The sequence below is a fragment of the Schistocerca piceifrons genome, chromosome 2, assembly GCF_021461385.2.
Source record: "Schistocerca piceifrons isolate TAMUIC-IGC-003096 chromosome 2, iqSchPice1.1, whole genome shotgun sequence".
NCBI lineage: Eukaryota > Metazoa > Arthropoda > Insecta > Orthoptera > Acrididae > Schistocerca > Schistocerca piceifrons.
Genome location: NC_060139.1, coordinates 726,885,694 through 726,897,955, shown reverse-complemented (window position 1 = coordinate 726,897,955; position 12,262 = coordinate 726,885,694). Strand labels below are relative to the sequence as shown.

General features: G+C 35.6%; 1 protein-coding gene across 4 annotated transcripts in view; it reads right to left on the bottom strand.

Annotated features, from left to right (window-relative positions):
- Positions 1–12,262, bottom strand: part of LOC124777261 (organic cation transporter protein-like) — a 320,726-nt gene that overhangs the window by 143,998 nt on the left and 164,466 nt on the right. For all 4 annotated transcript variants that reach the window (XM_047252588.1, XM_047252589.1, XM_047252590.1 and 1 more), the window contains one exon: positions 7,326–7,505. In XM_047252588.1, coding sequence (XP_047108544.1) covers positions 7,326–7,505 — 180 coding nt within the window. The remainder of the gene's footprint in view (positions 1–7,325; positions 7,506–12,262) is intronic.

The following is a 12,262-nucleotide window of genomic DNA, read 5'->3' as shown; positions in this document are numbered from 1 at the left end:
ATATAAACTGAAGTGTTCGACAGCACATTCTCTTGTATGTTTGGGTGTTTCTTGGTATTGCTTGCTTCATTTGAGCTATAGTAAAGTCAACTGAAGAGTCCGATACCATTTTTTTTTTTTTGGGTAGTTCGACATGTTGCTGATGTCATGGCTAAAAGCAGACAGGTGGTATCCCATGCTTCAGTAATAAGTAGTTTTTGCTGCATTATATCCAATGTCAGAGTACCCTCAAACGTTTTTTAGAATTGGTTCCCTGAGTTTGGTACCCTAAGAAATGTGTGTGTGGACACTTTTATTTGGATAGCACTGTGTAGAAAATGAGAGATGTTTTTGCCTTTGGTACCCTGAGAAATCAGCAACAGCAGAGCATGGTCTAGAAAATGGACACTGAATCACGTGCAACAAGATATTTGTATTGCATTCAAAGAGACATCTTTATTACACAGACTAATAGTTTCTGAGACAGCATAATAACAGAAACATTTGAGATAAAAATTTATGACAACAACCTCAATAAAAACAGCAGCCTGTAGCTACGTTTGGCTTGGGATCTGGCCATTGGAAGGTTGGTGTAGGCATGGTGGGAGTGAAATGAAAACTTCACCTTATATGGCACTGTAGCAGTGGCTCTGAGCACTATGGGACTCAACTGCTGAGGTCATTAGTCCCCTCACTGTAGCAGTCACAGTGATGATATGGAAGGCAGCAAAGTTATATACGGCTGGCAGCAGCAACCGAAAGACAGTCACCACTTGAAAATGGCTAAGGAGTACTCTGCCAAAAGCTCATGGACCTTAAATCACTTGATGTGACTAGAAGCTCAAGAGCATTTTATCATTTAAATCTTATTCTGGCCTGATAAAAATATTGTCCTATCTTTATAACAAGCCAATGGCTAAAGTGATTTTTCTGTGCCTTAAATATAAAGCATGACATCCATATATAAAAATGGTGATAAGAAACTGCCTACATTTACAGATCCACTGTATTACTGCTTTTGGGGGTGTCTACATTAACAGATTCATTTCACTCCTGTCACTCTTTTGTGAGATTTTGAGGAAGTTACCTACCATGTAATATTGACTTATTTCTCACAGTCTGTTCTCCTAAATACCCTGTTTGCCTTTCATAAAGGACTCTCTTCAGAGAAAATCATGTTTTACTCCACAAATGAAGTTATGCCTAAAGCTCATGGATTTTAAACCACTTGATGTGACCAGAACTGTGCTGCCTTCCATATCATCACTGTGACTGCTACAGTGCCATATAAGGTAAAGTTTTCATTGCACACCCACCATGCCTTCATCAATCTTCCAATGGCCATATCCCCAGCCAAACTTAGCTACAGGCTGCTGTCTTTCTTGAGGTTGTTGCCATAAATTTTTATCTCAAATGTTTCTGTTATTATGCTGTCCCAGAAACTATTAGTCTGTGTAATAGAGATGTCTCTTTGAATGCAATACAAATATCCTGTTGCACGTGATTCAGTGCTCTGCTACTGCTAATTTCTCAGGGTACCAAAGGCAAAAACATCTCTCATTTTCTACACAGTGCTATCCAAATAAAAGTGTCCACACACACATTTCTTAGGGTACCAAACTCAGGGAACCAAAGGCAAAAGCATCTCTCGTTTTTAACATAGTGCTGTTGTATTTTATATACTCCTGTCTTCCTGAGTCAATATCATCTTTTGCAGGCCTCATGAGTTGTTTAATTTTGCTGGAGACCAGAAGACTGAATTGGTTGTATGCCTCCTTAGGAGCTAACTAACCTTTCCTGTTGCTGAGTCTCAGAAAGGCAAAAACACAAACCATCTTTCTGAAAACAGGTAAGCAGAAGACACCAAGTAGGACATGAAGAAGCTTGGATTTTTACCATTCTGTAGCTCAGTAACAGGGAAGATTAGCTAGCTCCTACAGAGGCACAAACCTGATTTGGTTTTCAAGACGCCAGCAAAAATTCGGCAACATGTGAGGCCCAAAGTATGACTCAGAATGCCAGGAGTATATAAAATACCATGTGGGTGTGGAAAGTTTTGTGTCTGACAGACAGTGCATACAACTGAACACAGCAGTGTAGAACACGAGAAGTTTTTGCCATCAGCACCCTGAGAAACCAGAGGTAGCAGAGCATACTCTAGAAAATGAAGATTGCATTGCGTGCAGCAAGACATTTGTAATAATGTATACTAACAGTTTGTGGGAAAATGTAAAAAAAAAGTGATTAAGGTAAAAATTTGTGACAACACCCTCAATAAAGACAGTAGCTTCCAGTTAAGCATAGCTTGGGAGCCAGTCATTGGAAAAATAAATGGTTGTCCCAGGGAATTCTGTGACCTAGCCAGGGCTTTCATTTGTGTGAATTATAAAATTCTACTGGAAAAACTGAAATTTCATGACAACAAAGACATCTAGTTTGCATGGACTGAGACTTACATTAATTCTAGGAAGCTGAGGGTCTTATTGGCCAGTACCATGGGAATAAAACTTAATTTAGAATGGAAAGCTATAGAATAAGAGTTCCACAAAGTTTTGTTGGAGACTTACTCTTAATATTAGCTAGTACATTTGATTTATTGATATATTTTATTTATTGAAGCCCACAAATATATTGTGTTCCAACAAAGATATAGGGCTGATGACAAAAAATAATAAATTTACATTAAATTTTTTACTATGGGATAGCACATCTGTAACAACAGAAGATGTTTGGTATTTTCAACATATAAAACCTTTCACCTTAAACAGCTCATAAAGGAAACTAAATATGTAAATTCTGCACGCACATTGTGACAAAACATTGACCATGGAAAGCATAAATGCCAAACCATGCAGTGGAAATGGTAATACGCAAAAATATAAACATTAAATAGTAATACAAATATAGATTACGATCCATAAAATTAAATTAAATATATGATATAAACTTGGCTAGTATGTATAAAAAGAAAATGTGAGTCACTGAACTTCATAATGTGTATATTTATGTATTCACTCACTGGGTTGAAACTGTAAATACAAGTTTAGAGATTGTTTAAAGGAGTTCATATCCTGTATAGCGTTTTATTCATAGAAAGTTTATTAAAAGTTTCAAACCTCTGTGGAATGACACATTCTGGTATTTTTGTGGGATGTGTGAAAGTTATTTCTGAGTTTGGTGTTATGCCTGTGGGCATCACAGTTCCTATGAAGACTTTTGTCTTTATCTACTATATTTTTTTTTCAAAAATAAATCAGATTCTCTTAGGTAAATGCATGATACTGGAAATAAGTAAAGTAGTGTGAAGACATGTTTTCATTTAAATGTACTGAGTACTGCCAGAGAGCTTCTCCTGAATGTTACTCCATAGTTTAGACATAACAGAATACAAGCATAGCAAGCACTTTTAACAGCTTCCATGTTGGTGCATGGTTTCAGGGCCCATAGGACATAACATCTTCAGACATGAACCATAAATGACTTAACTCCAAAGGACTAGTATTAGTAATTTATTCACCCAAGAATCCTTTCACAATGATATTGGGTATGTCAGCTTAATACAAAGAGAAACACATCATACACACACATAATAACACAAAAAATGTAATGTTTACTGGTGACACAAGCAGACAGACAGAACCCAGATGATAACTATACTCTCCTCTGAATGATTTACAGCTAAATGTTTGAAACTCTTTTTCGCACAGGTTAGCATATTTTACACTCAGAAATATCTTACAGCACTATGTATCTAGCTTTTCTTCACAAGGTTGACAGAGACAATAATAATGAAGTCAACAGAAAGGGCTGCTAGCATCTGGGATCAAAGTATCTTGTGTCAGGTCTAGCTGTTATTAAGACATGAAGGAGTACTACAAGCAATACTATAAAATTCTTTACTGTATCACCAAAATAAAGCAAAAACCATACACTGTAGCATTAGTGGTAGTAATAAATAAAGCAAAAACCCTGCACTGTAGTATTCTTTGTCTGTCCTGTGCAGACCTTTTCATCTCTGCATCCTACATCTATTAGGATCTACATATTGTGGATAAGCCATTGACTCTTCTTCAATTTGAACCCCTACATTTCCTCCATAACTAAACTGAAAAGCCCTTCATGTCTCATAGTGTATCCTTTCATGTCATCCCATGTTTTAGTTGAATTGTGCCATAAATTTCTTTTCTACCCAATTGGATTCAGTACCTTTTCTACAGTTATCCAATCTACTCACCTAAACTTCAGAATTCTTCTGTAGTACTATATTTAAAAGAATTCTGTTTTATTTATAATCTTCATTTAACTTCTGACAGACAGAGTACTTTGCAAAAATTCCTAATACTTAAATTTATATTTAATATTAACAAATTTGTGATTTTCAGAAACATTTTTCTTGTTATTGCCAGTCTGTACTTTGTATCCTCTCTGCTTCAATCATTGTCAGTTATTTTGCTGCAAAAGTAGCAAACTCTTCTACTACTTTTAGCGTCTCATTTCCTTATTTAATTTCCTCAGCACTAATTTAATTTGGCTACACCCCAGTACCCTTGTTGTACTTTATTTGATATATCTCTTCTAACCTCTTCCCAAGACACTGTCTCCTCTGTTCAACTGATCTTCTACACCCTAGGTATCTTTGACAGAATTACAAGGTCATTAGCAAACTTCAATGTTTTTATTTCTTATCTCTGAACTTTAACTCACTCTCCAAATCTATTCTTATAGCTAGTTTTCTTTGCTGCTAAGTCAACAAACACATTGAATAACATTAGGGATAGGCTACAACCCCATCTCACTCCCTTATGAACTAGTACTTTCCTTTCCTGTCATTTAACCTGGTTTCTGTACATGTTGCAGATAACCGTTTTCTCCCTGCATTTTAAACCTGCTACTTCCAGAATATCAAAGAGTGTTTGACATTCTACACCGTCAAACATTTTCTCTAAATATGCAAATGCTGTAAACAAAGGTCTGCTTTTCTCAAATTTGTTGTGTAACAAAATTTGTAGGACTAGTTTTGTCTTGCATGATCCTACATTTCTCTGGAACACAAGCTGATTTTCTCCCAGCTTGGCTTCTATTAGCCTTTCCATTCTTCTGTTAATAACTGATGTCAGTACTTTGCAATCATGACTTATTAAACGGATGGTTCTGTAATAGTCACATCTCTGTGCACCTGTCTTCTTTGGAACTGGGATTAATACATTCTTCTTGAAATCTGAGAGTATTAGTCCTGTCTCAATAATGTTTGTAGCAGGCAGAATAGTCTTGTCATGATCTCTAGGATCTCATTAATTCTCAGGAAGTGCAGTTTACTCCAGGAGCCTTGTTTTTATTTCAATCTTTCGGTGCTCTGTCAAATTCTTCTTGCATTATAATATCTTCAGTGTCATCTTCATGTACTACTTCTTCTCTTCTAGAAAATTTACTTCAAGTTTATTTCCTTTGTTCTAGACATCCCTTCCATCTTTCAGCCTTCCCTTCTTTGTTTATTACGGCTTGCCATACATATGATTCTCTTTTCTCAAAAGTTTTCTTTAATTTTTGTACAGCTGTCATCTACCTTTCTGCAGTCATGCATGTTTCTACAGTTTTGGATTTCTATTCTAACTATTCCTACTTTGCCATTTTACACTTTCTGCTAATTTCATGTTTTAGATGTATGTATTTCCTTTTATCTCTTTCATTGGGGGTCATTTTTTATATGTCTGTTTTTGTAAGTTAAATTCAGTGGTTTGTGTGTTATCCATGGTTTTCTGTTGTTCCTTGTCTTTTTGCCTGGTCCTCTAGTGCCTTTACTATTTTATTTCTCAAAACTACTGACTCAGAGCAAGGTTGCTCCACTGCTTGAAAGTATAAGGAAACTGAAGAAGGAAAGAGAGAGACATACTCACTCATCCTGAATTCCTTTCCCATCTTGCAGTCAAAATCTGCTGCCGCACATTTTTAAACTCTCAAATCTGCAGTTCATAGTCAATAAATTATAGTCATAGTCCACATTTGCACCTGGAAATGTTCTAAAATTTAAAAACTGCATTCAAAATCTCACTCTTCTAGACCAAAGATGTGTCTGGAGATGCCTCAGACAGTGGTGGGATACCAAAATGACTGTCGCCTGCCATACAGCCTGACAACTGGGAGTGATGGCCTAGTGTGCTATTTTCTCTTTAAGCAAACTCCTTTGGTTGTCATCCATGGCACCCTTACAGCGGCACATCAACAATATTCTGTGCCCCATTTTATTGCCCTTCGTCGCAAGCCATCCTGGGCTTACATTTCAGCAAAATAATGCCTACCCACACATGGTGAGAATTTCTGCTGCTTGTCTTCATGCTTGCCAAACCCTAACTTGGCCAGCTACATCACCAGATCTCTTTGCAATTGAAAATGTTTGGAGCATTATGGACAGGGCCTCCAACTAGCTCAGCATCTTAACAATCTAACTCGCCAATTGGACATAATTTGGCACAATATCCCTCAAAAGGACATCCAACAACTACATCAATCAATGCCAAGCCAAATAACAGCTTGTGTAAGAGCCAGAGGTGGATCAATGCATTATTGATTTGCTCATTTTCTGAAATTGTAATAATTTTTTTGTAGGTACATGTACATCACATCTACTGACTCCATCTCATTCAGATAATTCTATCATGGTGCTTCTTTTTTCTCCTAGAGTGTGTTTCTTGCCATTTATCAGCTTCTGTAGCTTTTTGCAGAGATCTTCTGCCTCTTTATCGAAAAGTGAGCATGATGATGCATGCTTATTAAAAATTTTCATGAAGTATCTGAGTTTTTTTCCCTTCATATTACTAATGCTATTCTGCCTTAGATTTCTAATATCCATAATGTTTTAAATTTTTTGTTTACAATAAATTTTCCTTCCTGCACTGTTCCAATGTAATAAAACATTAGTCATGGTTCTGATTCTGTTAAGTCTTCAGTTGTATTTTTTTAACTTTATACTGGGTAAATGTCTTTCATTTAAGGTATTCACTTTGACATTATTAGTTTTGTGACTATAAGGACATCTGAATTGTATAATCTCAAAACTGATAATGCAATATGAATATCTTAAAAGGGAGCTGAATAGAAACTCATCTATTACAGTGTATTGTCTTGTGCTATGACTGACAAGCATCTGATCTGAGTCTAAATCATCAACAAAAATTATCGGTGAAGGAACTTGACAGAAATGCGTAAACAATTTTATTTCATATGGAACAACACATCAAAACTGATTTAGCATGCATAATAAGTACGTGCCATTAGACTTTAATAGTTGAAAATTGTATATTTTAAATTTTATAGATATTTATATTTCCGATTTCTTGGGTAGCACTCACCTCAGGTGAAAGTTGTCCTGAACTACACCAGTAAGTTCCAGGACGTTTATCTGGACCAATCACGAGAATGCTGGCCATTTGCCAGGCAGAGGGAATTTTCACAAGAGCCAGAAGCAGGAACATGTGCCATGGTTGTCTCTTCTTGTGCTCCCTTCCCATTCTGACATCCAGCAGTGGGTCCTGTCCAAAAAAAGAGGATTGCTTTTGATGCTGCCACTTAATTAGTAATGGAAAGTTCACTAGATTACAAAAAGTATGATGGAGCTTGATAAATAACTGTAGTAAAGAATCTTGGCTATTGCTGGGTGACAGAGTATAGTACATCAAATATATTTTTACCATGAAATATGATAACCGTCATCTCTGTGACAAGTATCTACATAATTCTCACAAGCATTGTAATAACTGACATGCGCTCATTTAACCTGAAATTGGTTTCCACTTGATATAATACCCTTTTCCTGTATTTTGTTGCAGTCAGAGGAGCAGAAGCAATGTGACATGAAGTTACATCATCTTGACAGGGAGAATATACTATGTGCTGGTGTTCATGTTTCGTGCAGTCTATCAGTTTTTATTCTGTGGATTTTACATTCACATGCTGGTGTGGCATATTACTGTTTACAAAATATGTAGATCCCTCCAGTATCACTCCCTTCTTTTGGCCCATGCCAAATTATAAATCATTTCAGGCTAAAATAGTTGATGTCCTGCCATATATTAAACTCTGAGTAGACTGGAGCAATAAGATGGAATTAATTTATGCTAAAACAGCACAAGGTATGTCACAATAATTCCATGGGAACACACTTCAATTACTGGTAACATGAAGTGAGATTCTAGGAATGTAAAAAATAATAAAAGAATAGATGTAAGCTGTTAGTGTGATAAATAAGCTCCAGGCAACGGTACTGGCCTCATTGCCAATGACATTTCTAATGTTAAGCTTCATTCCTTCCAAAACTAGGAGAAGAACTTCTTGGACAGTTGTAGGATAAAGTACTGTTAATTGCTTTTAATGTGATGCTCCTTTCCTTTCTTTTTACAGTTTCCACATACATTTTGGAGATTATTTAGTGATATGGTTTTAATTAAACTATATTTTTGTCACATTTTCTGAATGAAAATATCATGTTATGACATGTATTTTTATTCATCACATTGCTTGTAGTATGTTTCCTTCTGAGCTGATTTTTATATTTTTTGCCAAACCAGGCCCATATACTAGCAGCAAAAATCAAAGATAGCAAAGAAAGTATATACATTATATGGTTTCCCAGTGCACCTCTTCTAATCGATCAAACTGACCTTTACAGAAGTTAAGGAACATCTTTCCTCTCATACAGTATACTTTTTTCCTTTATCTACTGTATGCCTACTTTTCCTCTGCAGGGAATTTGGAGAGTAGAATAACAGATACGAGCAACAAGATCATAAACTACTGTCACTATTCTCTAGCTTTTCAAAAGTAATTGCAAGCATAGTGTACCTAACACATTAATGAGAAAAGTACAAAATTATGAGATGGAATTGCTGGCTTTCACAAAGATCTTTGCCTACCTTCTTTCCTTACAACAAGTGAATCCCTCTCACAATGGGTTCTGAGTAATCTGCTCTTCCTTTGCAATCACCCCAAAACTATTCCTCTCCTCTCTAAGGAAGGACTAATAGTTCCAAAAGCTAGGGTGGTTTTATTTACTTTTATAAATGTCTCTCAGCAGGGCTAAAATGTTTGCCTCTTGAAGGTAAATTATGGCCAGAAACGCTGTCTCATAGGCTTATAGTTTTCTCAAGTGAATTTTTACTTTCTGATAAAATTGCTGAAAGGGTATCATATGAAAGATCATCTAACTTTATGTAAAAGGATTAAATAAATTTCCAGGTTTTCTAAGGATACATTTTGTTAGAAATATTCTCCTCTGCTTTACAGAAATGTGATGTAGATAAAGTGTAAAACATTCTTTGAGGTAACCTTTCTGGCTGCATCAGATGCTCTGGAAATTTTCTTAGTAGGTTCAAAAGAATTCTTAATAGATTTTTGAACACTCCTTTCCATAAAGGAAGAATCTTAAAGTTTTTGCTCTCACTGAAATATAGGTCTTTCACTTTTATGCATCAGCTCATTATCATTGTTAAGATTAGATTTTTTACTGTTTAACAAAGTATGCACACCAGTGAAATACGTAAATACAAATAGCCATCTCAGCAGAGCAACCCTTTTGAAAACTAAACTCTAATTGACTTACTATCTCATTACTACACAGGTGAGTGACAATTCTGGAGGTCTACACTGCCTCCTCAAAAAGTTTGGAAAATGGTATAAGAAGTGAGACTAGCCAGATGATATCTGGAGTCATCTCCCTCATTAGAAGCCAAACAATAGCATATTTTAATCTGTCTGAGAAATACCCTGAATTAATGAAGTATTAAAAATATGACCAAGAATGTTACACATTAAATGGCAAGAACCATTTATTGCTTTATTGGACATATTATCAACTCCACAATAAATTTTGCGTTGGAGGATAATTACGTTTTGTGTTTCAGATGGGGTTGTGTGTGAATTATTTATTTCATTAATTTTACTCCATATTTGTTCACTGCTTTCATTCTGAAGTTCTTGAATCAATGCTTTCATCCACTCACACACACACACACACACACACACACACACACACACACACACACACACACACACACACACACACACACACACAAAGTACCACTGTCTCTGGCCACATGGGCATGTGTGTGTGTGTTGCCTACTTATTTCAGGATAAGGCCTTTTTGTCCAAAAGCTTACTTGTTTAGGAGTCTTTTTGTTGTGCCTGTCTGCGATTAAACATGTCCATTATATGGTGAGTAGCAATCTACCCTTTTCATAATATTGTCACTACTCCATTATAGATTTTCCATTGTTTTATTTCTTAATATTGCTACACATGAACTGTCTTTCGTAGTTTTTCCATTCTCTTCAATAGAAATAGTGTCATTTTCTAAGGCTTCTTTCTCTGCCTCTCTTTTAAAATATTCTATACAGATTTCATTTTATTGTCTGGCAAAATGTGCATACTCCTGGATTTTTAACTATTTTTATTAAAATGTTGCATTACACCTCCATGTTTACAATATGAAAGTACTCCAGGCTCCTCACTTGTTTTAGCTATTTAATAGATTTCCTTATTTTGTTCTAACGATAGTCTTTCTTTGTAAATATGATGAAGTGGCATTAAGTTCATCATAAACTTGACCTCACTTAACTTTTTTTTAGCATTTCCAAAAATCTTCCCAAATCATTGGTTACTCTCATCATTTTCTCCGAAGGTTTCTGGATTGTCCATATAGCTGACTTTTTTAGTGTGATTAACTGTACTTTGTGATCCGCCAATCCATTTTCTGCAGGCACGTGGGTAATTGCATCTATTCATCATTTTTCCTGTCAGATTCCTTTAAGATGTCTACATTAAAATCACCACAAATCTTTCTGCCTGACATACAGAACAATAGGGCTTCAAATGTTTTCATGACAATTTCCCAGTTACCTTGTGGGTACCTGTTCACTGTAACCATAACAAGAACCATATAATTCAGTGTTAACTCAAAAGCACGTGCTACACAAAAGTACTTATTTTTGTATTTTGCTTTCCGTTATTTACATAAAACTGGTTTTGGGCCAGCTGTCCATCTTCAAATCTATTACAAAAAATTATTTTATAATTACAGTTGGCTCATATTATAAATCCTTCAAATGTAATGCCAAATGGAAAAAGATATTTTTGGGACTTTTTAAAGCGGTTTTAAAGTTTTTAATAATAATAACTTCTTCATCAATGTTTCATTTCCTACAATTAGCAACATCTTTAATGTTCGGTCCATACAGGCCACTTTTGAGTGCTATGAACTTCCCACCCGTTACGATCCTTCTACAAAATATTTTACAAATTTTTCATAATGGTTTTGTAAAGTTGTTTTAAACTTCTTTAATGCTATTAAATTTTGCATTGTGATTGATGAAGTTATTATGAATTACATCAGCCCATTCTCTACAAACAGTGTGTTTCTCAGTGTTGTAGGTAGGTGTTGCACCAATCAGGTTTTTTAATTTTATAAATCTGTAACTATAACAAATGGTAGGTTATGTACATTCATGTTACAACTAATTTCCCAAAACTCTTGAAGCTTGCTAACTTGAATTTGAAAGCATTTATAATTTGAACCAGCTGTAATAGGTCTGAAGATGGGCAGCTAGTCCAAAACTGGTCAAATGGAAATAAAGGAAAGTGATCTGTAGGCTGAATTTGGACATGAGTAATGATCACAATAACTCCATGAGGATGAATACATTTAGATTTGATATATTTACTGTTTCTTGTGAAAGTGACCTCTTCTTTGTTATCTATGAAAATGCGACAGTTCATTGTCACTCTAAGGTTTTCTATTGCTATATGGTTATATGGCGCTCAGACAGACAAATGAAAAATTTCTTTCCAACTGCTGAGGACTCACTAGCAACTGACAGTCCACTTAGTTTATTTTATATTCCCTGATATTGTGATGAAATAAGTAGATTTCAGTTTCTGTCTAATCTTAGGTGTTGAAGTGGGAGTCTCCATTAATTTGATTTCCTGTTGTCAGTCTGAATTTACCACAACACTAAATTTAAGCGCATTTGTATACTGGCATTGTGAAAGTTGAAGCCTCCATTCTGGTGATGGACTGGAGCTGAGCCTAGGTCAGAGATTATATGTACCTCTCACACCAACATCTGCTTTTCCCTGGTCATTATAACAGTGGTTCTCACTTTGTCACCTGCAATAATCATTTTCTGCAGCACAGCAAATCCAAGATACATCTACCTTGAGGCTTTCTTCTTTTTTGTTAGCAAGTTTCTTTAGACATCCCTCAACTGTGAGCAATTGATCATCTCTGTTGAAATC